This window comes from Pezoporus occidentalis, unplaced genomic scaffold (assembly GCF_034315485.1).
Source record: "Pezoporus occidentalis ecotype Australia unplaced genomic scaffold, CSIRO_AGI_Poc_V1 ctg16, whole genome shotgun sequence".
In the NCBI taxonomy this organism is placed as follows: Eukaryota; Metazoa; Chordata; class Aves; order Psittaciformes; family Psittacidae; genus Pezoporus; species Pezoporus occidentalis.
In genome coordinates this window covers 8,429,324-8,456,255 of record NW_026913425.1, presented here as the reverse complement: position 1 = coordinate 8,456,255, position 26,932 = coordinate 8,429,324, and the positions used below count along the sequence as shown (strand labels likewise).

At 37.3% G+C, this 26,932-nt stretch overlaps 1 protein-coding gene across 1 annotated transcript in view; it reads left to right on the top strand.

Moving 5' to 3' along the window:
• The window catches only part of BRD10 (bromodomain containing 10), a 50,356-nt gene that overhangs the window by 9,246 nt on the left and 14,178 nt on the right, over positions 1-26,932 (top strand). The window contains exons 3-5 of the mRNA XM_062612514.1: positions 1,470-2,899; positions 12,128-12,204; positions 19,854-19,943. Coding sequence (XP_062468498.1) covers positions 1,470-2,899; positions 12,128-12,204; positions 19,854-19,943 — 1,597 coding nt within the window. The remainder of the gene's footprint in view (positions 1-1,469; positions 2,900-12,127; positions 12,205-19,853; positions 19,944-26,932) is intronic.

Below are 26,932 nucleotides of genomic sequence, written 5' to 3'. Positions count from 1 at the left end.
CATGGAGATACATAGTTAATGCTTCAAATATACATTCTTAATGCTAGAAGCCACTATTAGCTTCATGCTCAAAAGAAAGATTTTAATATACTGTTATTCTTTGGCTAAATTTGGAAAGCTTTGAATGGATACACGACATTTTCTAGTTTTGTATGAAGAAATATAATTGGAGGTTAGAAACTGGGAAATGTAAATGCCAACAACAGGTCACGTTAGTGATGTACACAGGTGTTTGTTTCTAACAGTGGTCAGTGACAGAAGCTTCAGAGAAAATGTGAGAAAAATATATGAGAAGCTTTGAAAGAGCTCTAGAAAATGTTTCTTCTAAGTACAGCTGTATCCTAATCCTACCTTTTGGAATCTGGTTATGCCTTAAGGCAAAAATGTTAGTTTACCATTGAGGCATTAAAGGAGAATCCCTCCTGTTACTGATAAACATTGATATTCTTGTGATTCTTGCAGATGTCCTATTTTTCACTTTGGAACTAAATTAACATATTAACATATGTCCTACTAAGTTAGACCTTAAGCTACAAATAATTAATTATCTAAAGTGGAAGCATTTTTTTCATCTTAAACTTGTTGCCTTTAAATTTCATGATGAATTTACAAATAAAAGTAAACAGAAGTACCCACTCTGTCATATTACTTTTGTATATTGCTGTCGTGTTTCCTCTTGCTAGTGTTATGTGTGGATTCCCAGATCTTTCAGAAGTTTTTAACAGGCCTCTGATTACTGATGACCTCTTTCTCTGAATACCCACTATTTCTGCTCTATCCTTTTTTTTTAGATAGGGGGACCAGAACTGAATACAGTTTTTCAGGTGAGGGCACACCATTTATTAACGACATTTTATTTCTGGTGTTATTTTCCATCACATTCTTCGTGCATTCTGATATTTCGTTCCTTTTTGACCACCATTGCAAATCAACTAGTAACACACCTGTGGGTGGGAGGGAAAATGGCTTTTATATGTGAATGAAGTACTTAACAGGCAGTACACTTGTACACTGAGGGAGTTAGTTACAAGGTAGGTGACACAAGCCGCAGGACAACCGTTTGAAAGCAAGTCTTACCTGAAATTTGTTTTCAGATATTTTTATACAGATATTTGTTGGAAATACTAAATCTTGCCAAAAAACGGATTGGGGAAATGAGTGCATTTAAAAAAAAGTATATAAACCATATATTTAAAATATATAAGCCATATATTTATAAACCATATATGCCAGATATTTTCTTACCTTTTTCCTTTCTTAAATTAGTGGTAGAAGAAGTAAAAGGCTGTAATAATTTCCCATTTTGTTGCAGTGATGCATTGTGTAATCCAAAGTAAGACAAACTGAACTGTATTGTTATTTATTACTTCAGGACAAGTATGTTTGTCATGCTGTGGTTCTGGTATTTTTCTCTCCTGTTTCTTTTTGTTCTCCTGATTCCTCAATTTTCATAAACTTTCTTTTAATAGGCTGAGAGAGCAAGAAAGAAAAGAAGCAGAAGAAGCTAGTCAGAAAGAAATAGAAGAATGGGAACAGTCACTTTTAGCCCAAGCAGCACCTACAAGGATGGAGACAATGTGGGAAATTCCAGCTATTGGTCATTTTCTTTGTTTAGCACAACAGATTTTAAATTTACCGGAAATAGTATTCTATGAATTGGAACGTTGTCTTCTGATGCCTCAGTGTAATGCTTTTTTGTCTAAAATAATGACGTCTTTGTTAAGTCCTCCTCATCGCAGATCTACATTACATCGCAGGCCTCCACTTTCTTACAGGACTTGGGAAGCAGCACTCAGACAGAAAGTACGACACTGGTATACTGTTGTAGGGCAGAGTGACAATGCTAATAGCTCTGCAGAAAAACTTGGATTATGTCCCCAGTTTTTCAAAGTCCTTGGAGAAGTTAATCCCTTGGAATCAAAACCATTTCATGAGCTACCATTCTACCAAAAAGTGTGGCTGCTGAAAGGTCTCTGTGATTTTGTGTATGAAACACAGAAGGATGTTCAGGATTCAGTGCTAAGTCAGCCTATACATGAATGCAGAGAAGTAATTCTTGGTTATGACTACTTGGAGAATGCATACGTTCATTTTCCACAGTTCTGTGGTGCAGATGTTCGGATTTACAAACAAAAGCCTTTTCAGGCTCCTGAATTCCCATCTCCTCCCATCAAAGTTAGAAAAGTGTCACGTATTAAATTGGAAAAAGTAAAACGTGAATATGTGAGGAAAAGTAATGGGGAGGTTAGTTCTGGTGTCAAAGAAGAGCTGCTACATCCTTCCAAGGCGGAAGCAGAGAAGACTATGGATTCCATTGTTAGCTGTCCAGAAAAAAAAACACGTTTGGATAGCTTTAGAGTCACTACAGAGGAGATTAACTGTGACATCAAGCCCTCAAGATTCTGCGACATCAAAAAAACTGGTTGCTATAAAGAGAACTTGGGGAGTTTGAGTAGTTCAGGAGAAACTGTTGGTATGGGTGGTCACCTTAGTTCAGGAGAAGTAAAGACTGTGGAGAATGGCCATAGTTTTTCTGAAATGGCTAGAATAAAAGCTGAGATGAGTCCATTCAAGGAGAACACACTGAAAGCTTGCCAAATGCATGTCAATGGCACTCATAATGACAACCAAGATGTAAATTACCAAGAATCTGCTAAAGAAACAATGCTAGAGAAGTCACTGCGAAATAATGAGAAACTAAGTAAGTTGCGGGTGAAAAAGAAGAAAAAGAAAAAAAAGAAGTTGAAGGATATTCTAAATGCAAATCTACAGAGAAAACTTGATGACTTGCAAAAAAAACGTGAGATGCATCTTCATCCATTCAAATCTTACAAAACTGAGATCCAGAACAAGTTGTTTATAATTAAAAAGAAAGCAAAACACAAGAAGCACAAATCTGGTAAGTTAGCATTTTTACCTTTAGTAAATTTAGGAGGATACAGATTTTGTTAGTTGAGTAGTCTGTGTTTTATTTTGTGAAATAGAACAGCCTTCGTGGATTAGGTTTTTCTGTTAGTGGGAAGATTTCCCATTGCAATAACACAAGCACGTAAAATAGATTAATCAGCTGATTAAACCATGATTCATTTGCAGAATGTATCTTTAGAGAACGTGTCTCATTGGAAGAGTTTGTCACAGAAATATTTAAGAAAATCTGACTGAGTGGTTAGCATTAGAGAGTGTAGCTTGAAGTTGCTTTATGCTGTCTTGTAGCAATTGTGGAAATATTTCTCCCCTTTCTGGTAATGTTAGTTTATATAAATTACAAAGAAACACAGAGTAATTACATAACATCATGAATCTAAAATCATTTCTACTGGAACTGTACAGTCTTAGGTCACCAGTCACCAAATAGTACTGCTTTTTGACTGCAGGCCTGATCAAATTTCTGCTTAGTCCAACGACTGAGATACAGAATTTATGCAGATGGCATTTGCATTGTGGATGTTGGCAGCATCTAGTTAAATGTTTCAGGTAGGTGATACATGATCCAAATTCCAGTTAGCTCACTGGAAAATTTTAAAATTAGGAGAGTGAAGTTGGAAGTCCTTAAGTCAGTTTCCATTGTCAGGTAGTATTTTAATGTTGTATAAAGCACCATAAAGCTTGGTCTGCTGTCCTGTTCATTCAGGGGCTAAGCTATCTGTGCTAGATTTCAGCAGGCTGCTTCAAACATATTTTTCGAAGCAACAGGCTTATTTTCAGAATCAGTGTAGATTGACAGGTAAATACTGGATTTCAGTTAAAAGCAGAGAGCCAAAACCAAACATCTCTGTAACAAAACTTCTAAACGTAAGGGAATTCAGAGATCTGATGCCAATGCATTTTACCTAGAAATTCAATGGAAATTTAAAGCTAAGAAAAGTAATGTTTAGATCCCAAATATTTGTGTAGAATACTCGGAAGTGTCTTACCATATAAATCACAACTTCCTCCCTCCAAAAATTTTCAATGCCCACATCTAAACATAAATTTTAAGAGTTACAGTTGAAGTTCATAGGTGCAGTATTCAGCAAAAGAAATTTATTTTACATTCACTTTTGTGACTGTTAGCTCTGGAAATATATCGCTTTCCATTTTTTAAATCAGACAACCACAAAGTGAATAATAACCTAAATTTAAAATAAGGGCTCTCTAATTTATAGAACTATTAGGAAAAAAAAAATGGAACCAAGTGACTTTTTTTTTTTTCTGTGAAAGTAGTTAAAGTTGGCCTTAGTCTTTGTTGTAACCCTCATTTTATAGCACATGCCTAAAAATGTACTTCCTATAAATGAAGCAATGCTCATAGAACAGCATGTGTAGTTTTTTAATAGATTTTTGTTTTGAACCACTGTTCTCAGGCAGTATTTGAAAGTAGCCTTTGAAGTTAATAGAGATGATATTCACTGTGATAATGGCTTTTCTTACGTGTGTCATAAAAAACCCCAAAAGTTAAAAAAAGTTGCCCGTTTGCCTCCATCTTGAGGTATTTATAGCTAAAAGCTATGTTGTGTTTTTAGAGATGAAGAGACAAATTTTTGAGTGCTCTTAGAAGAACTGTAGATACTGGCAGTGTGAGTTTAAACTTTATTCTTACAGAAATGCATCATAAACACCTATCACAGAATGATTGTATTTATAATAAAAATATATCCTATAATCACAGTGAAAATTCTCATATTTTTAATTTCTAATTTTTAGTTTGTAGCGGTTAAAAATTTTTGATCTTGAGTAGGTCCCTGACCTAATCCTAATGTATTTTAGGAACCAGATATGTTTCAAAAGATTTTATGGAACACAAGCTAGTGTTCCATACCCCTAAAACCATGAGAATTAAAACAGTAGTTATTTTAGTTTTAATTTGTATTTTTTACATGACTGAGTAGTAAATTCAACAGAATGCCAGGAACCGCTGTTTTTTTGAGTTCCATATTGTGTCATAAGAAGCTTAATGTTACCAGATGTAATTTAATACAGAAAATAATTAGTGTCTATAAGAATATCTGTAGCTGTAGACCAGTATAAGATGCCATTAATCATCTCAACTTGGTTTTAATTATTTACATTTTCATCAGAGGTCCCTGCAGGTACAGCATTACTCCCATTCGTTTGATTTTAGCCAGGAAGGAGATGTGTCAATGCAGGTGGAAATCCAGAAAAGAGTAACAGTTTTCTTTTGGCTATTCTGGTGGTATTTGCACGGTTTTGCAAACCTGTCTGCACATGGAGACATGTGTCTGTTCTGTGAGAAATTACGGAAGTTCCTATGATTCTCTCTACTTGTACTTCTCCTGTGTCTCTCACTACTTGATCTGATGGATCTAATAGTCTCTGCTAGTCATGCTCAAATGGTGTGTTTGCCATTCAGGCGGAGGACATAAAACATTCCTTTTCATCTGCAGGTGACAGACGTTGTCCTGGGCATGATACGAAAGGATCTATTTCTTTTGGTACTTTCTTTTCCTTTATCTCTTAATATATGTTCAGGCATTTCCCTTCTTATTCTGACTACTGTTTCATTGCAAACTTCAACGTCACTGGAGAAAATTTTCCGAAGACTTTGCTGTATTACAAGAAAAGAGCTTTTCTTCCGATGCTCGTTAAGTCTGTTAGTCCTGTGGCTGTTAGGCTGAAATGGACAGGATTGGATTGAATTCATACCAATGCGGTATTATTCTGTAATGTTTCATAATGTTTAATGCTAGGTAGTATTTCTCAGAGCTGTTCTGCAGTTTTATCTTCTGCTTAGAGATACGCTTATAATGTAGAACAGAGAAAGCGATTTGGTAAAACTTGTTCTGGATTCACAAAAACATTTGATTTAAATGTGATCATAGCCATAATTGCTCTTTATAATGTTCTTTAAAAGTACAGGAGGTAGAAGAGAGCATTAGGAATGTAAAATTTTTTAACAAGCTTGGCTGTTGGTTCCTTAAGGCAGCTAAGTTTAACTTTTAGTCACAGTTCGTTTTCTTGTTGAGATAATTTACACACTCCTGATTGCTGTATCAGAGGTATTCAAAAGATACTGTTCATGGATATAGACTGGTTGTGTGGTTTTTTTAGCTGAAAACTTCCTGTAACTATTTTGAGCAAAACTGACTGGAGAACATAGCCACATCAATGAGCATTTCTTACAAGTTATGGAAAGGAAGATGCAATCACTGTATTCAGTCTGTGACTTTGGAACAAGGTCGTGGTTATTACTGTGGCAGCATACTGTGCCAGTTACTGACAGAGTACTGAGTATAGTGAAAAGACAGAATCAGAGTAATTATGTAAACAAGTTGGATGCTACACATTAATTTTAGGTGTTAGATAAATTAGGCTATAAGTTGTTGAATTAGATTGTGACAGTGGTGAGGGGCTTTTTGGGTCTGGAGTATGACAGCTATGCTGAAGTAAATCATGGAGTACAGCAAAGACTGCAGTGCAAGATATGGTACAGAAGCATGAGAATTCTGTGGTTGCATGCTTGAAACAGTGATTGGATGAAATTCAGAACATCTGTAGGGTTGAGAAAATAGGAGGACTGTTTCAAACAGCCAGAGACTGCTTGAAATAACTATGGTGTCCTGAAGCAGAGGTTGAAGTGAGTGTAAGTTGAATCTCTTTTATTCCAACTGGTGTAGAAACACTAATACAGTGCACAGCTTTAGAAGAACCTTGGTGTAAATCTGATACCCTATACTTATGCTCTGAAAGATTCATAGCAGTCCACCTGCTCAAATTCTGTTTCACGCTATATTTTATACATTTTGTGAAATAAAAAGTTGCTTGAATGTGAAGAAATCAGTTTAACAGCCTAGCAGCAGTTTTGTAATGTCTGATGTACTGTGCTTGGGAGTTTAATATTTTGTCTTCAGAGTTGCAAAAAACTTCACTGTAGTGTTGCCTAGCCTCTAGGTGTTGAACAAATAGCCTGGTAACCCTGTTGAAAACATTAAGTGAGGTATTCTACCAAGTTGTAACAATGTACTTAATGCATTAAGCTGCAATGTCAGTATCTTCAGAAACATTTATCACTGAGATTTTATTGGGTTTACTTACATTGTTCTGTAAATCAGCTTTACTAATGCTCTTGTTCAGATTTGCTTTGCTATTTTGACTGTATGAAAGCATATTGTGTGGCAGTGCGGAACCTTCAAAAGTCATTAGCAATGCTTTGTTTTCCAGATCATTGTAAGTTGTATTTTCTAAAAGAGGAACTGTTAGGAGCAGGAGAGAAGATTAGCAGAATACAGAGAAAACAGGACATGCTCAGTAGTTGCCAAATCTTTGAAAGGCATGAAATGTGTCTTATAAGTTTGTGAGGTGGAAGCTGTATGACCAGCTTTTCAATTTGAGAACGTTTGAGTGGAGTTGCTGCTAGAATGTAATGAGAAAATAGGAATTCTTGCAGTTGGACAGGGCTCACTTTTTTATCGTGGCACATACTACTGATTTAGTGTTTTATATCAGAAACGTCCGTTTCCCTGTTGATGAATGGGGCTTTACTGCATGTGCAGTAGAAATTTCATTTTTATTTAGAATTATAATTAAAATATTTTTTATTAAAAATTGTTTTGTTTTCACTTTGTAATTTAATACATGAATTGACATTAATTCCTCAAGGAGGAGCCACAAGGACTTAAATATCATAGTTCATAATAAACTTACTACATCTGTGAAAATGTTCCTGTTTTCAAGTCAAAATTATTTGTTACGAGAACTTATAAATTGGTTGTATTGTGTTTGCTGCGGTAATTTACAAGTGTCAAGAGCATTTCTGTGGCTTAGTGCTTTATTTGTCTACATTTCTATGTGCCTAAAATAGGACTAGAAGTGATCTGAAATGTCATTTATTTATTCCTTTGTCTTCACCTTTAGATGGTAGGACCAACTTGAGATGCCTTCTGTTTAGTTGCATCTGATCTCCCTAGTGTGTTTTTGGATGCTCATAACTAGTGTTGGGACCTAGTTTGTATATTACCTTGTTAAGCCTGCGCATGTGTTCAGTGATCCCATCTGTGGAACTTGTTTTGGCTTGAAAGGAAAACCTAGGGCAGCCAGGCATCTTCTGGACCTGCTGAACTTAAATAACGTCTAAGAATTTTTGCAAAGCTGGCTAAGGGACTCTCGGCTAATAAAATGTCGATCTCCAAGGAATCTTAGAACAGAAGTGTTCCATTGGTGGTTATTTAAAAGGAACAAATTTGAAAGATCTGTAGATCTGGGTCTGTTTTTATTCCAATTCAGTTACCTTTAAGCAGAAAAATCCTTGAGTAAAATTAATCAAGGATCAGATTTCCAAAATAAAAATGTATCAAGATTTGCTAGTTTAAATTCTCAGACCAAAAGCTGACACATTCAGCAGAAACAAAAGAAATGGTGAGGGATGTCTGCTTCTACCAGTTACTGGCCTTGTCGCATGTAGCATAACCATACAAACGCTTCATCCATGCTGCTACAGAGTAGTCATATAGCTTCAACTTCCAGGCTGAGGCAGGCATAGATTTTGTGTTGAGGGTAAAATCACTAAGGGGTTGGACAGACATCAGCTGTGAATGACAGCTTCTCAAACCACTCCACTGAGGTCTTCAAGAGCTCCCTTACGCGTAATCCTAGGTAAAGAGATTATTTAAAATGGCTTAATTTACTTCAGGAAGTGAAGTTTCTGACAGCAGCTAGATGAATTTTGAATCACAGCACGTGGTACCTTTTGGAACAGACAATGTACAAATGTACTTGCTGACTAAAAGCAATCAGAGTTAGGAAAGCACACCTAAGAAATAATTAAAAAAAATATTTCTGATAAGGAAGCTTATATGCATGATCTCTTCAGGTCATCTGTTCAAATTTAGCACACCCTTGCTTGCTGCCTCTTGGTCCCTTGTTTTTACTTGCCATAATTTATAAACCAGTTAAGAGTTCTACATGTAGACAAGCCAATAAAGTAATTTCAGTACAAAAATTATCGGAGGTAGAAGGGAAACAGTGGCTCAGTAACTAGATTTCCATCTTTACAGTTCTTCAAGTTACATCTGACCTGATCTGGTATTCATGGCAGTCCTGCTTTGAAACAAGGAATCAGACTAGGTGACCTCAAGCTATTCCTTCCAGCCGGCTTTTCTATAGCAGGCCTGTCAGCCTGTCAGTGCTATGGAAGGCCAGGGAGCAGGTCATCCTAAGTGTGATCACACAGTATGTGTGGGAAAACGGAGGCCCAGTTGCATGGGTTCATGAAGGGCAGGTCCTGCTTGAACAACCTGATCTTCTACAATAAGGTGACCCGCCTGGTTGATGAGGGAAAGGCTGTGGACATTTGTCTGCTTGGAACTTAGTAAAGCATTTGACGCTGTCTCCCACAGCATTCTTCTGGAGAAATTGGCTGTTCATGGCCTGGATAGGTGGATCCTTTGCTGGGTTGGAAGCTGGCTGCATGGTGGAGCCTGAAGAGTAGTGGTAAATGGTATCACATCTGGTTGGTGACCGGTCACTAGTGGTGTCCTGCAGGGCTCAGTATTAGGGCCAGTGTTATTCAGTTGATTCACTGATGATCTGGATCCGGGAATCAAGTGCACCCTCAGTAAACTTGCAGACAACACCAAGTCGGGTGGGAGTGTTGATCTGCTGAGGAAATGAAGGCTCTGCAGAGGGATCTGGACAGGTTGGATCGATGGGCTGTGGCCAGTGGTATGAGGTTCGACAAAACAATGTGCTGGGTCTTGCATTTGAGCCACAGCAGCCCCATGCAATGCTCCAGGCTTGGGGAAGAGTGGCTGGAAAGCTGCTTATGGAAAAGGACCTGGGATGCTGATTGATGGAGCTGAACATGAGCCAGCTTGTGCCCATGCAGCCAAGAAGGGCAACAGTATCCTGGCCTGTATCAGCAACAGTGTGGCCAGCAGGGCCAGGGCAGTGATCGTCCCCCTGTACTGGGCAGTGGTGAGGCACCACCTCAAATCCTGTGTTCAGTTCTGGGCACCTCGCTACAAGAGGGACATTGAGGGGCTGATGCGGGTACAGAGAAGGGCAGTGAAGCTGGTGAAGGGTCTGGAGCACAAGTCTGATGAGGAATGGCTGAGGGTTGTTTAGTCTGGAGAAGAAAAGGTTCGGGGGGACCATATTGCTGTCTACAGCTACTTGAGAGAAAGATGGAGAAAGGAGATGTCTTCCTAAGTAGAAGCGATGGGACAAGAAATAATGGCCTGAAGCTGCACCAGGGCAAGATTAGAAAAGATATTAGGAAAAATTTCTTCACAAAAGGTTAGTCAGGCACTGAAACAGGGTGGCCAGGGAAGTGGTGGAATCACTGTCTCTGCAAGTGTTCTTAAAACAAGTAGATGAGGCCCTCAGTGACATGGCTTAGTGGTGGTCTTAGCAGTCCTGAGGTAAAGGTTGGACTTGATGATCTTAAAGGTCTCTTCCAACCTATTTGTTTCTGTGTTTCTATGTTGAAATGGTCAAGTAAAATGTAAATGTTCATTTTAATCATATTCAAATCTTTTTGTAAAGAAAGAAGACAGTCTAGCTGCTCTATGTTTTTATCCCTTCACATTCTTGCCAGGTAACATTCTTTTGCAGGCTGTAACAAGGAATTCCCATATGATCAGGTTTCTTTTTGGGTCAGTTTGCCAAGAATGCTTATATTAGATGTCTGATTTAGTTTGTTAGGAGGATAGTACTGTTTGCAGTAGTAGCAATTACGTTTTCAATGCAGCTGGATTCATAAAATACGTAACAAAAATGCTGTCTTTTTTTTCACATTGTTAAAATGTTTGGGTTATTATTCTAATAAACGTGCTTCTCTGTTTTATCACTTGTCCTGTAATGTGAAGCCTGTGAGTGTTTTTGTTTGTTAGTTTAGGGCTTTTAGAACTTTATTATGTATTCAGTATGTAGAGTTTCAAATCTAGATTGGTTTATTTATTTTTAATGTTTTAATTTTATGTAGAGTTTCTAATCCAGGTCCTTACCTTCTGTAGTCCTAGGAGCATACCATCGAGTCTTGTGTTCCACCTCATAAATGTATTTTATTTCAGATTTGGGTAAGGTGTTCAGGAAGCTCACAGTATAGTAAAACGAAAATAGGATGCTGTAATAAACTGAAAATTTACATGCTAGGCATCTGTGAATAGGGATGTATATATGTATATATGCATTTGCACACATAAGCAAGTATGTATTAGGAAAAAATTAAATGCAATTGCTGCCAATATTTTCATTAATATAAATAACCAGGTTTGCACATGTTTCTGTTATTACCAAGTGCCTGTAATGATTCTATTTGACAACAAATTCCACATATTTGTGGTTTTGGGGGGCTTTGTTTTGTTTTGTTTTGTTTGTAAGGATTTTTGTGTTTTAGGACTCCTGAGTGTGAGTGACAGTAATTTTAGAGTGTGGGCTTGTTTCGATATATGATGTTAACGTAGAATGACCATATGAGAAACTCCATTATCTTGCATATAGGACTTGGTGAAATAGCTACTTGATTTAAGTGTATGTGACTTGTGAACCCTGATACTGTAGGCAGTAAAGCACTTGCCTTACCTTCAAAGATGCTTTTAGTTACCTCCATATTCTTATATAGCACAGTGGTTGTGAAGGGCGTTTTAGGAAGGAGTTTGCTTCCTTTTAAAATGTTAGATTTTGCTACAGCCAGAAAAAACAAATCAGTAATCTGATTTCGTTGGTAACTTAAGTCTGTTCATTGAGAGATTTCTAGATATTGCCAGTATTTTTAGGGTATTTTCTACTATAAGATACAGATGTGTGGTTCACTTTACAGTGTCAGAGAACAAATCTTGCAGGTAAGATGCTATATTTCTTAAGTTTGTGGCTTAACATCTGAATTTCATGGCTTTCAAAACGGTGTAAATGTCTTGTTTTCTGACTTAAATTTTTAGTATGAGCATTGTAGCAGATTTGTTCTTTTTTTCTTTTTTTTATTTTTTTTTTTCCTAAAAGACTCTCCTACACAGATACTTGTCTAATGTTTGGTTTTACGGGGTTTATTTATGATTCATCATGTTTACATGACTTATCCTAAGCCTAAGACCTAACCCTTTGTTAGTTACAGTTTAATTTTCAGGTCTATATGTAATTTGATTTTGTTAATAACAAGCAGCATTATGAAGCTTTTCTCTTTTAATCTTACAAGGGAAAAAATCGGTATCTAAAAAAGCAATCACAAAGAAGAGGAAAGGTGTCACAAAGTCTACCATACCAGAATTTCAGGTAAATTATTCTGATTTTCATTTTAAGCACTTAAAATCTGAATGTCTGTGAAGTAAATCCTTTAGTTTCTGATAGAGGTCTTGGAAATCCTAATGAATTTCCTTCTTCTAGTTCAACTTTTTTAATCTGATTGTGTATTTCAAGTGCATTTCACCTTTTCTTGGTAGAGAAAGTTTTAGCAGTTTTCATTATGTGGAGCTTAGACACCGTTTCACAGTACTGTTTAAGATCAGAGATACATCTGTTACAGGACAAAACCTGTAAAAATTAGGAGTTATTAACGGAATTTTTACAGTAGATGTAATTTTCTGGGATGAAAATACTTGTGTTTTATATGAGGTGTGACACTGGTGGCCTTGAATTGAAATCTAGCTTGGTTTACTAGAAGGACTTGAAAAAAATTGGTAGCTTCTGGGCTCATCTTGTGTGCTATGTTTAGGCCTTATCTGCACATGACTTTTAGACCAGAGATCACTAAGAAAAGAGTGCTAACTGTGATAGTGTGGTTTTATGGTACTGTGATGGAAGTGTTACAGTACTTGAGTTCAAAGTCACAATTTATGCATGCATGCATGCATGCTTGGATTGAAGTTAACCTTTGGCTATAATTTTTTTTCACAAACCAATCTGCTATTCTGACCAATAGACCCACATTAAATCATGACTGTTCCGTAACATCCTCGCATGGATGATAATTAAGTGTTTCAAGTGGAGCTAGCAGAATTTCTGAGGATAAAATTGGCTAGTAACAGTCAATGTTGAGAAAGGACTAATATTTAAGTATACACTGATTTTTGGCTATATTCTAATGGTAGGAACTAAAATATTTCCTAGCAGCTACAGAAAGCAGGTACAGTGTCTAAAAATTTTCTTTTTCCCAGCGTATTACCTGCTTGCCATGGATATACATGGTTAGGTTAGAAATATTTTTTTACAATATTGAACTGCTGTATTTAGTTAGTCTGTCTAAAACATTATCTCAAACTCAGCCCAGCTTTCTATCTAACCAAGGTAATCTGTATATCCAGCTGTAAAAGTAATGTTATTATAGTTACCTGTGTAAAATGTTAAATGTAATAAAATAATTCTGTCTCTTTTGGTCAAAGCTAGGTATTACATCTGTTCTAGGTAGAGCTAAAATTGATTAGTATGAGCAGTTTCCTCTTTGGGAAATTTTTAAGAGTTTAACCTGCCTTTTTCAAGAGGGCAGGCATGACTGCTAGAAGTATCTGCCAGTATTAAAGTATATTCGGAATACTAGTCGGACTTTTAGAGCCTAGTAAAGTATGCTTCAAGATACTCTGCTCCACACTGTGGATGTATAAGCCTTATGAAATTATGTAACCTTGTTTGAAGGTGAGTGTGTATTTTTTAAATGTTTGGTAAGAGAGCTTGAGTGTATGCAGGCCCCCTGAAATATTCCAGGGAGAGTATAACCATAGGAATATTACTGTTCATATCTAAACATCCGTTCTTTTGGAAAGAAAGTAAGTAAATGAAAATCTGTAAGTTGTTCTATCTCCTTGCAGGCTACAAATGTGATTAGAAAAATGACCAAAACCACAGAGCACTTTATTTTGTAAGACTAGGTCCTGTAATTCAGTATAGATCCTTACCTGAAAATCATAACTTGATATTAAAGCTGATAAAATTATTATTAATAAATCTTTCAATATGTGTTAAAATTGTTAAAACTGATTATTAATCAAAAAAATCACCCCTTTTTATGTGATTTCAGACCTTATACTGATTTCTTAGCTCAAGGTTGCTCTAAAAGAAAACACCAAAACTCACCACAAAGCAAACAAACCAAAACCAAACAAAAGATAAGGAGATGCAAATTAAATTCTCTACCAAATAAAAAGACACAAAAAGCCATGTCTTGTTTTCCATATCTTGAAAATTATTTGAGAAGTGATTTTGCATCTTTAAAGAGTAGGAGCTAGTTGGCTGTTGCCTATTTCCTGTTAAGAGGCACTATGAGTTACAAGCTTATCATAACTACTGTTCATTAATGTTTTAAAGAAATGACAGTTACTATATTGCTGTACAGAAGAGACATTAATGTGGGGGGGTTTAGGTTTCTTTTCCGGTTACAAAGTTTAGGATTGGTAACAACTGCTTTGTCTCAGTCTTCCCTCATGTACCTATATTAACCTACCTGTACTATAATTAAGGAAAAAAGGAACATGCACATTTTAAGCAACTGGTCTAACTTAATGTTTTCTGTTTAACTGTATTCTTAACAATTTCAGGGTTGTCAGCTATGGTTTATATTAAATCTCAAAAGGGGCTGTCTGGACATTTACCACATGGAGCTGGCAGCAATAAAAGAGCAGGTTCATAGGAAATAAAATATAACTTAGAATCATTATACAGGTAAGCTGAAGTTGTTGCATCGCAACTAGAAGGAAGTGCAGCAGGAGGGCCAGGAGACCTCCTTGGATGGATAAGGAGCTGCTGAGGAAAATTCAAAGGAAAAAAGAGGCTTATAAAAAGTGGAAGCAAGGACAGGCAGCCTGGGAAGAATACAGGGATGTTGTCCAGGAAGCTAGGGACCAGGTTAGGAAAGCTAAGGTCCAGTTAGAATTAAACTTGGTTAGGGTTGTTAAGGATAACAAGAAGGGATTCTATAGGCACGTAGCGAATAAAAGACAGACTAGGGACAACGTAGGCCCCCTCTGGAAGCTATCAGGAGAACTGGCTATCCTGGATCTGGAGAAGGCTGAGGTTCTCAATGACTTCTTTGTTCGGTCTTCACTGGCACAGCCTCTGACCACACCACCCAAGACTTGGAAGGCAAATGCAGGGACTGTGAGAATGAAGACCTTAGGCCCACTGTAGGAGAGGATCTGGTTCGAGATCATCTTAAGAACCTGAACATTCACAAGTCCATGGGACCTGATGAAATCCATCCGCAGGTCCTGAAGGAGCTGGCAAATGAAGTTGCTAAGCCACTGGCCGTCATATTTGAAAAATCATGGCAGTCAGGTGAAGTTCCCGATGACTGGAAAAAGGGAAATATAACCCCCATTTTCAAGAAGGGGAAAATGGATGACCCAGGGAATTACAGACCAGGCAGTCTCACTTCTGTGCCTGGCAAAATCTTGGAGCAGATTCTCCTGGAAGGCATGGTAAGGTACATGAAAAACAACAAGGTACTTGGTGACAGCCAGCATGGCTTCACTAAGGGGAAATCCTGCCTGTCCAATTTGATGGCCTTCTATGTTGGGGCTATAGAACTGATGGACAGGGGTAGAGCAGTTGATGTCATCTACCTGGACTTGTGTAAAGCGTCCAGTACTGTCCCACACGACATCCTTGTCTCTAAATTGGAGAGACATCAGTTTGATGGATTGAGCACTCGGTGGGTAAAGAACTGGCTGGATGGCCGCACGCAAAGAGTTGTGGTCAATGGCTCAATGTCCGTCTGGAGACCAGTAACGAGTGGTGTCCCTCAGGGATCAGTGCTGGGACCGGTCTTGTTCAACATCTTCGTCGCTGACATGGACAGTGGGATTGAGTGCGCCCTCAGCAAGTTTGCCGATGACACCAAGCTGTGTGGTTTGGTTGATAACACTGGAGGGAAGGAATGCCATCCAGGGGGACCTTGACACGCTTGTGAGGTGGGCTGATGCCAACCTTATGAAGTTTAACCATGCCAAGTGCAAGGTCCTGCACCTGGGTCGGAGCAATCCCAGGCACAGCTACAGGTTGGGCAAAGAAGAGATTCTTCCCCTGCGGAGAAGGACTTCGGGGTGTTGGCTGATAAGAAAATGAACATGAGCTGGCTTCAGTGTGCGCTTGCAGCCCAGAAAGGCAACCGTATCCTGGGCTGCATCAAAAGGAGCGTGACCAGCAGGTCGAAGGATGTGATCCTGCCCCTCTATTCTGCTCTCCTGAGACCTCACTTGGAGTATTGTGTGCAGTTCTGGTGTCCTCAACATAAAAAGGACATGGAGCTCTTGGAAGAAGTCCAGAGTAGGGCCACGAGGATGATCAGGGGACTGGAGCACCTCCCGTATGAAGATAGGCTGAGGAACTTGGGGCTCTTCAGCCTGGAGAAGAGAAGGCTGCATGGAGACCTCATAGCAGCCTTCCAGTATCTGAAGGGGGCTATAGGGATGCTGGAGAAGGACTCTTCATTAGGGACTGTAGTGATAGGACAGGGGGTAATGGGTTAAAACTTAAACAGGGGAAGTTTAGATTGGATATAAGGAAGAAGTTCTTTACTGTGAGGGTGGTGAGGCACTGGAATGGGTTGCCCAGGGAGGTTGTGAATGCTCCATCCCTGGCAGTGTTCAAGGCCAGGTTGGACAGAGCCTTGGGTGGCATGGTTTAGTGTGGTCCCTGCCTATGACAGGGGGGTTGGAACCAGACGATCTTAAGGTCCTTTCCAACCCTAACTATTCTGTGATTCTATGATTCTAAGTTAAGTATGAGACCTCACTGAAGTGTGTAAAAATTTATGCTGTAAAAGATTGGCTGAAGTAAACAGGAGCAAATGTGGCGCATCAGTGATCTGGGGAGTACACTAGGTTTGTATTTATAACTTGATCCACAGATTAGATGTGGTTTTATAATGATAAGTATTTCATTTATAAATTCTAAGAAATGGATCATGGGAGAATCACAAGCTGGGATAGAGCTTGGTCCCCATGTCTTTTCTACAGAAGTCTGGGGAGACTTCCTGTCTTTCCTCCTGGAAGTTCTAGGAGTCAGTGAGGGTCTTTGAGATCACTGAGGCTGAACACTGAATTTGGACGTCCCCTGGAATACTGAATACCTGAAGCTTCCATTGTATTCCATTGAAAAACAGGATGTTTATTGTCTGAAAGTTAAGCTTATGTGTAGAAAATACTGTGCCTGATGTGAAAACATCCGTATTGTAGTTAGTATATACGTAACTATTTACATGACTTGTACATTAATGGAAATATTAACACCCTGAATCTTTAAGCTACCATGTTGTGTTCTAGAGAACAGGCACTATCTTTCACTGCCTTTGGTAAGTCATAAAGGGAACATTTTCCTCCTCCTATTCTTTTTCTCAGTATAAATGATAAGGCATGTTCTTCAAGAGCAGTATGTGAAACTACAAGTGAGCTGTCACAATGTGACAGAAAGATTAGTTTGTAACATTAATACCTTTCTTCTTGCTTTGATGTTAAATTACCTGTTAAAACATAAAAAAACAATTTAGGAAGGCAGTGTTTGCAGAAAATTGAATTACTAAATTCAGTGAGTTAACAACCATGAACAAAGAACACTAAAACATTGAGTCACATTATGAGAAATAGCACCTAGATTCCATATTAAAATTATCATACAAAATACACTACACTTTTTCATTACTATTCTTCTCATTTTTCCTTCAAAATGCGGGCTTCATCTTGTAAGATAGGAAATGTTAACCAAGTGAGAGAAAGTACAGAAATAGCTTCCTGCCAGTCAATGTGCAGCTTTAGTACCTCATCTCAAATCCTTCTGTGAATGAAGAAATACACGTTTCTCCTTGAACATTTTTATAGTGGTTTGCGGTACAGTATTGGGGTCTTTCAAATACTAAACTCATTTGACAATAAATCGTCTTAAGCTGAGCTGCTGTTTCCTTCCTTGTTTTACCAGCATGTAACTGATACACAGATGTTAGCTTGAAACGTACACCTCCTCTGATGAGAATTGGGACTTAAAGATTTCATTACTTTTTATAGTCACCCCAAGCCCCAAGACAACTAAAAGTGATATGTTTGTATTGTGCTCCACACTTCCGCAGTTTGGATTGGTACACACTTAACAGTTTTGCAGATCTGATCCTTACATCTCATGTGAGTGTCCCAGAAATGAGAAATAGGACTGGGACCTGTGAAAAGTTTTGCCACATTAATTGTGTGATGATATATAGGAGCTTTTTTATGGTAGAGGCAAAGGTAGAGTTGGTATTTCCAGGACAGCGCTGAGCTAACAATAGTGAAATCACCCTTCTCCTTGCTAACTCTTGCCTTTCTAGAAGTGGGTTCTGAGAGAGAAATTCATCCACATCTAGCAAATGAAGACAGCATCTTTTTTGGTTCATGGTTCTGCTTGATTTTTGATCTATGGTACACTGAATTAAACATATCTCACAGAAGAAAAAGCATTGATAAAATATAAAAACTGAATTATCAGTTATAAAGTCAAAGGAGTGGATTATAATTGCATAGGTAAAATCTTTATCAATGCTTTTATTCTGTCAATGGCCTCATGTGACTAACTTGCACCTTTTTGTGTGTTAATACAGTATCATAGATTTCTTGAAGGCCAGATGGGAAAATAAAAGCCAGTATTTGGCTTCCAGTTTACATCTTATGTGTTTGGACAGACACGCATGTTGAACCTAATAGAGTTACACATAGTAATATTATTTTTTGTGTTAAGAGAGAAACCTTTTGCAAGTTAATGTTACATAACATTGTCTACAGGAAGACAGTGCCAAAATCTTTTCTCATTTGCCAGTTTAAACTTGACAAATAAGAGCACACAATATATGGCAAATAAATAAGGAAATTGGCACTGTCTTGCTGTAGACAATATATGCTACATTAGCTTTCGAAAGGTTTGTCTCTTCAGCCATGTGGAACACTATAAACTGTGGAAAATACTTATGTAATATATGATTATGAAAATAATAACCGGCATGTATGCATTAGACACTTCTGACATTTGTGTTTTGCTAAAAGTGTTAGTTCTGTGTTTTAATAGTAAAAGTAAGTTTTTAAAATATTAATTTGCTGCAATTGTAAAACTGCATGTGTAATTAAAGTAAAAATACATTGTTATGAATTACTTACTTGGAGAAAAAATTAGTAGTTGTATGCTAAAAGAATTTTTGTGGGTTTGCTGCTTTTTTTTCAGCTTGGATTTAGTTTTCTGAAACTATTTCAGCATGTTTTCGGTATTAATGAAAACATTTCCACTTCAGGGTGTTTAAAAATAAGTAGGTCTTACTACACAATAAACTGAAAGAACCTATTAAGTCTTTAATTGCCCTAAATGACGGTAAGCCAAACATACAGATACTTTTGTTTGACAAATCCTAAAGGAAATAATATCCATGTTCTGAAAGGGAAAATGTAAAAAGCAATTTTTAAAGACAGGAATAAGAATAATATAATACCTTTTCAAAACATAGGTAGGTAGATTTGACAGACATGGCTAGGTTATACTCCGTGTAAGCACATAAAGGTACATTCAGGAAGAAATTGGAAGAAGTGTAATTATTTGTCGTCCAGAGCTAGCTAGCTTTAATTCACCAGGGAGTTGTTTAGTACTGAAACCTGTTCCAGCTCATTACTATACTTGAGACAAATTTGTGGTAGTCATTCACAGGAGTTTTAAGAAATACGTGCATTTTGAAAGGGAAACCTCCAGGCAGACATGAGCCATGTCTGAAGAATTTGTTTCTGAAGAATGATTTTCTTACTAGATTTTCTTCCTTTCATAAAGTCCTTTTTTTTTTTTTTTCTTCTTAATGTTTGAAAATACTGTAAGAAAAATAAAAACCAAATGGTGGCACTAAGTGATAACATGTGCTTTTGGATTTGATTGAACTTCATTGTGCATTTTCCAAGTCCCACATTACCAAGTGTTTGTGTTCATTTGTTTTTTAGCTTATTTGCACTAATCTTGATGAACTCAGGGAATTAATCACAAAGATTGAGAATGAACTCAGAGATCTGGAGGACATTAAAAAGAAATCGGTATGTGATATTAAAAGCTTTCTCTTGTGTGGGTATAAAACGGTGCCAGTTGTTTGCTGTGGCTTGTCAACTGAACATTTTATGCCTGTTCAGTAACTGCATGAAGCCTCATAAGGTTGATACCTGGAGACTGTAATTTTAATCTTTTCTGTATATAGTGCTCTGTTCAAAATGTTCTTATGTAAGTAAAGTTTATAAATGTGTTAACACTTTTCACTGCCAAAATGTGTGTGGATAGTGGTTATACCTTAGAAGGAGCAGTTAACTTCTAATAAACGTGATCATTCTGCCCTGATGACAATCTCTTACCTAAAAAGCAATTACAGGATAGAATTCTTATGTCTCCTTATGCAGTGCTGATAAATCTTGTGAGCTGACTCTTAATGTTGCTTATTATGATTCCTAACTCCTTTTGTTTGCAAGTAAGTTATTCAAATTGGCTTTATTCAATTTCTGTTCAAGTGGGTTGAATAAAACCCAGGAAAGCAGTTATCTGGCTTTTGATACCAGTTTGAGATACAAATTTTACCAATGTACGCTGGATCACTCAGTCTGTGCACCTGAAAACCTCAAATGAATAATGGTTAGACAAGAGAACCCAACACATTTGGGATTTTGTAGGAGGCAGTGATTCTCATCATGATAGTGGATTGTTTCAAATACGTGAATAATACTCATTTAAATGGTCCTCTACATCCAAATTATACTTTCTTTCATTGCAGTTTTGTTTATTAAACCTTTGGTAGGCATTTCTGTGGCATTTCTGTGAACAGTAGCAGTTAAAAATACTGCTTTTTCTATATTTTAGTAATTAGGCTGCTAATTTCTGTGTGTCTTCAGTCTCATGCAAAACCAATGTTTTCTTAAATTATTTTAATGGGGAACAGAGATATGCTAGGTGAAAAGCAATATAGATTAGGACCCCATTCAGTGAGACACTTAGTGTAATAGTTGTTAAAATATCCAAAGGAGTAAAACTAGACTTAATCTGAAATTATTTTGTAGTTGCCAAATTGCAAATTGGTTATATGGTAAGATTGTCAGAGGTTATCAGAAGGGCTATGTCAACAGTAGAAGAAAATGCCAACAATGAGAGTACATATCAGCATATCAATAATGTTAGTATAGATGAGACTTTTAGTCTGCTAGTAAAACTGTACCAACAAGACTTCTTCAAGGGTAGACAAATGCTAAATATGTCATAATTGCTCTTTGGACTGAAATCTGATAATGTCATTACGTAAATAAGTTGCATGACTTCAGCAGGAATACTATGTTTAGTTCTAATTGCACCGTCTTAAAAAAACCCACTTAAGTACAGGGGAGTTAAGATACAACTCATTCAGCATTCAGGAGCTGTGAGGTAAGGACAATCTTTCTGTGTGTTTCTATAGTTCAGGACTCCGGGTCTCTAAATACTTTTGTGGTTAGAAATTTTATGTAAATTAAAAAGGCTGTAATTTATTACTGAAGTGATGCTAAGGAAACAGTAAAGTGTTGTTTTTTAAAAATTAATTATCAGGCAGACTTCATATTCACTTTTAAACACACAAATAGGTGTTATATTAGATCAATAGTTAGTAAACTTGCTTTGCAAAAATGAGGTTTTATTTTCAAGGGAATTCATTACAGTTTCATTTTGATGTCTTAATACCATGTACAGCTAAGATAGATACCGTAAAAAATGGAGATCAGAATTTCATTCTTCAACTCGGACTCAAATGACAGTGGCAGTTTCAGAAACATCCAGAACAGAGTTTGTTTCAGCTTTCTGAAGTGCCTAGTCTACTAAGTAAAACATTGTTCTAATTTGGCGATGGAAGTTTAACCTAATATGAAAACTTAATGGTATTAATTTTGATGCTGTTCATGGATGCCTTTCTTGTTTTGACCTGAAGATGATGATATTCTTACTACTTCATGATAACTTTATTGATCTTTGATTGCAGTGATGACCTACATGAACTCATAGGAATCTCTTCATGACTAACCTGCTTGGTAATTGCATTTTCAGTAGTTGTTTGCACATGCTACTGAGAGAAACCCTTGAGGCAAGCTTTAAAGCTTATGATACTAACACATATTAGAAATACTGCTGTCTAATTATATGAAGACTCTAAAGTATAACCTTTTTCTTCGTCCTAACTGCCCTTTGTTTCCTAGGAGACCATTCTAGAGTACATAAAAGGAATTCCTTCTCCAGAACTTGGAAGTACTGGAGGCTGTAATGAAAAAGCTGAGCTGTAAGACTTCTTTACCATGAGTAAATATACTGTTCTCCTGCATTTTTTGTAGGTAGTTGGACCGGTTGTATCTGTCACTTCTCAGAACATCAGCTTGAGCCAAAAAATGACCTGAGAGATTTTTAGCACAGAAAAGTTTTGTTTGGCAAGTTAAAAGCAAATTAGAACAATGTTATGTAATTGAAAGCCATGGGTAATTTTAACTGCAGGCATTACTATCAGTTTCTTCTACAATAATGAAATAATAAGTCTTTTGGAAAGGTTTTTCACTGGTTGATTAAAACAGTTTGGTTCTATACTCTTTTGAACACCTGTATTGTCTTTTGAATTAGCTGTGAGTAGTATTTTTCTATTTAAAAAGTCTTGTGCTTTTGCTTGATGACTGGTGAATTTGCAACATTGATGAGATCTGCTTTGTGCCAGTTTGCCATAACTGTTTAGAGAAGAAAATTAAATTTTATCTCAGTTATTTAAACAGAAGTTCAATTCAGTCTTACTGTTATCTCTTCCTGGACTGCTTCACTTTTGAACTCCAGCTATAGTTCTGAAGCAGGTCTGCAATGTCATATGTTTTCAACTGACATAAGCCAAAATACTGCCAAATAAATAATTCCTATCCTGTCTCTGGCAGCTTATGTTTTCTGTGCCACCCCATGAGAGAAGGTAGCAAAATTCTTTCTTCAGCTGTATGGTTACTCTGTGATAAACTTAACCACTTTTACTGCTCCTGAGGTATTTGTAACCCAGATCAGTTTTCTAGTGAAATTTATCATGCAGTTGCACAAATACCTTTGCTTGTGTTCTGCCATAGTTTGAGGGGTCTTTGTAAGAGCAGCAATGAGCATATGGGGTCAAAAGAAAGTGGGACTGCTTTTGACACAAAAAGTGCCATTTTGTGGCAAGTGAAGTTGTCCGTGATACTGCAAGAAGGGGTGCTCTAAAAAGTCGGTCCCCTCAGCTACTAAACAGTTCCTCTCCTTGCCACTTACTATGCTGAGAAAGAGAGAGAGAATAACTTAGTTAATTTAACTACTTAACTGAGTACCTGACTGTAAGTCAGAAAGAGGGAGGTGCAGAAAAGGGACTTGAGTCTAATGCTCTATGCATTGTCTAGTGAAAAGGTGGAGGATGCTTCCCCGAGGAATGTCTAAGCTGGACTGTCTTCTAGCTTTGGAATGTTCCATAGGACATGTGAATTGAGATCCTTTAAAGCAGTGTGATTAAGAAGTACAGTAAAAATGGAATTAATAGAAGAACTCCCCAAGGAATCTACCATAACAAGAATTAAATTCTACTAAAATTGATGTCTGTTCTGTTGCTAATTCTGACACAGGTAAGATGTGGGGAAAGTCAGGAGTAAGTAGACAATTATAAATATGAAATAGAACATACTGACTAAAAATTCTGTTGAGATTTTATTGTATTTTTACCTCATGTTTGCTGAAAATTTAGACTGCATACGTAAGTGTGGAAGCTCAACTGAATGTGAGCTCTTACAAATTTGCTAGATCTAGCAAATTGATCAAGACATGCAAAGTAGCCTAATTCCACTTGAAAATCTACTTGCAGCAGTATTGATGAAAACCAGTTTTGCCAAACATATGTACTGGTGAATCATTTAGCCAATTTATTTAGTGTACTTAAAGGCTTCTGTGCACTATATGAAATTTCTTTTGTGAGAAGGGTTAGTAAAGTAGCACTTTCTATCCTGATTAGTATGCAAGATAACAGCTATCAGTTTCTATCATTTTGGATCACATTTTTCGTTCTCTCCTGTGTCAGGTAAAATCAGTGGGAGTTGCAGAGTAAACGGAAATCTCTGCTCCGTTTCAGATAATCAATGTCTTGTGTGATCTGAAGTCACTGGGTTTTTGCATGAAACTGTTAAGCCATTCTGTAGATCACTTTTATGTATTTATTGCATATCATAGCAGAACTTAATTTTTGTTACTGTTTTTCAAATTCTTTCTTGCTATTATGTACTGTGAAACTGATGGGATTGTGGATATTTCTATCAAATAGTGAACTTCGGGCTTTTTTGCAGATGTCATTTTGCAAGCTGACTTTGTAGTATGCATATGAACTGGGTTTTGACATGGATGCTTAATTCTAGACCCTGTCTTGATTATATTGAAGCATAGAGTATCTTGGAGGAACATAAACATTGAAAGATTCCTTGTTTACTGAAATGCAAGTATTTACATTGGTAGCGCCATTGGATTTGAATTACTCCCTGCAAATGCATTTAGTAAGTGCGTAACCATCAGGGGAGTGAAAAGGGAGGCTGGTGCCCCAGATTCCCACACTTACGTTGACAAGGTTAAAATAGATGAAGGACAATACCTTCCTGAGAAGTACCTTCTCTTCCCTGTGGGGAGAGAAGTCAGACAGAGTGAAGGGAAGGAGAATTACTCAAAAGATACCAGCCAGGTGCACAACTAGTTAGAGTCTGGAGAAAATGTATTGAAGATTCTGTTGGGTTTTAGTGATCTGTAACACATTGATGTTCCTGACTTCATAGCAAAAGAGATGAAAAAAACTATAAAGGTTTTGGGTTCTGCTGTCTTCTAATATTGTTCCCGAAGGTCTTAATTCGACAGCTGTACTTCCCAAGACGTGAATGTTTTTGTCTGTATCAGGGAGGTGAGTCAGAAGGGCTGAAAATAAACTGAGATTTTCTGTACACCTGCAGAAATATGTATTTTGTAGTGCACCTGAAATATTTTCATCTGTAGGATATTGAGACTATCCACAAGAATATATTGGGGCAGAATGGAATGTAATATTTTCTGTTTGGTTGCATTTGGTTTTTTTGAAACTCCAAACAGGCTGCTGTTAAATTTGTTCATAGGAAGTAAAGATACTCTCAGTAGCAAGAAATTTACTATTTAGTTGGATTGGTTTCTTTACTTCATTTGTTTGTAATGTTTAATAAGACAGTATGAGATACCATTTTAGCATATAGCTTCATGTGATCAGATATCTAGATGCAGATTATCAGCGCAAGCTGAAGTCTTAAAAACAATAAAAAAGTTTGATGGCTGCTAAAAGTTATTTTTTCATTAGTTGCTGATAAATGCTCAAAGATAAAACTGCTTAAGAGATGTCATAAGTGGATTTATCAATTCCTGCACGTCATTCCTCCTGACTGTATTCAGGAGCAATACAGTATTAGACTTCAGACAACATCAGAGGTTAGTTGTTGATAGGTACTTATAGTATGTAGCTTGATATTGCTGAAGATAGAACAGAAGATACTGAGTTTTGGGAACTTTTACTGTAGAAGTCTAAGCATTTTCAAAATGAAAACACTTTCAATTACAGATCATTTGGTATAGTAAAACACGTGACTCGTCAGGACTGTTATTCACTCAAAACTGCCATGGGAATAAGTGTCTGAAATTCTGGTATTTGACCAATAAATAGGTTAGTAAGAACATATCTGAATTGAACAAGTTAATCAATTTCTTTTCTTTAGGTATCTGATGTCCAAAGCAGCTGCAGATCGTCAGCTCCCTCTCTGTGTAACATCACTAGAAAATGCTAGGCTGGTGATGTCACACATACCACAGAAACCCACTGCAGAATGGAGCAGGCATATTAAGGGTAAGTTTTCTCCCTCCACCACCACCCCTTTTCAACAATATTGCATGGTTTTATAAGATTTCTAATTTATTTTATGTCCCTGGGATATAAGGTAAAGATTAAAGAAAATCTTATAAAACTGCATAATATTGTGGTTGTGTGTGCTTATTTAAAAACAAAAAACTACCCTATAAAATTCAATCCTTACCCCATATATCTGTATCCTGGCTCCAGTCTGCTTTGGGGTTCCATGATGAGTATGACAGTATTGTGTATATTGGGGCATCACGGAGAGTGGAGTCAGCATTTCCTGGCTGCTCTGGATGTCAGAAACCTTATTTTAAAAGGTAAGCATTCAGTCAAGAATGTGTTGAATGTCTCTCTGAGTTTATATGGAAACATTCCGCACATCTCTAAAATGTATTTTCATTGTGTTTGTGTTTTTAAAATCTAGTTGTAACTTAACACAGCTGAAAGTCATATGTTATAGTTGTCTGCACTACAAGCCTTATTCTCTTTTGTTCTGTTCTTAATTCCTTACACTGTATTTACAGAATAGCGTTTTATTTGTCACTTACCTGGAACAAGATGGTACTAAGTTCTATTCAATGTCTTTATCAGTGATGTGGACAAGTGCACCGTCAGTAAGTTTGCAGACATCACCAACCTGGGCATGAGTGTTGATCTGCTGGAGGATAGGACGGCTGTGCAGAGAGATCTGGACAGGTTGGATCAATGGGCTGTGGCCAATGGTATGAGGTTTGAAAAGGCAAAGTGCTGGGTCCTGCACTTGGGCCACAACAGCCCCATGCAATGCTCCAAGCTTGGGAAAGAGTGGCTGGAAAGCTTGCTCGGTGGAAAAGGACCTGGGATGCTGATTGATAGAGCTGAACATGATTCAGCTTGTGCCTAGACAGCCAGGAAGCGAACAGCATCCTGGCCTGTATCAGAAATAGTGTGGCCAGCAGGGCCAGGGCAGTGATCATCCCCCTGTACTGGGCACTTGTGAGGCTGCACCTGAGTACTATGATGCCTTTATATGAACGCTTGTTATATGTGGAATAAACAAGAGGAATTAGAGATGTGTGCACATCTATGGGGATATGATGTAACTGGTATCACAGAAACATGGTGGGATGGCTCCTATGACTGGAGTGTTGG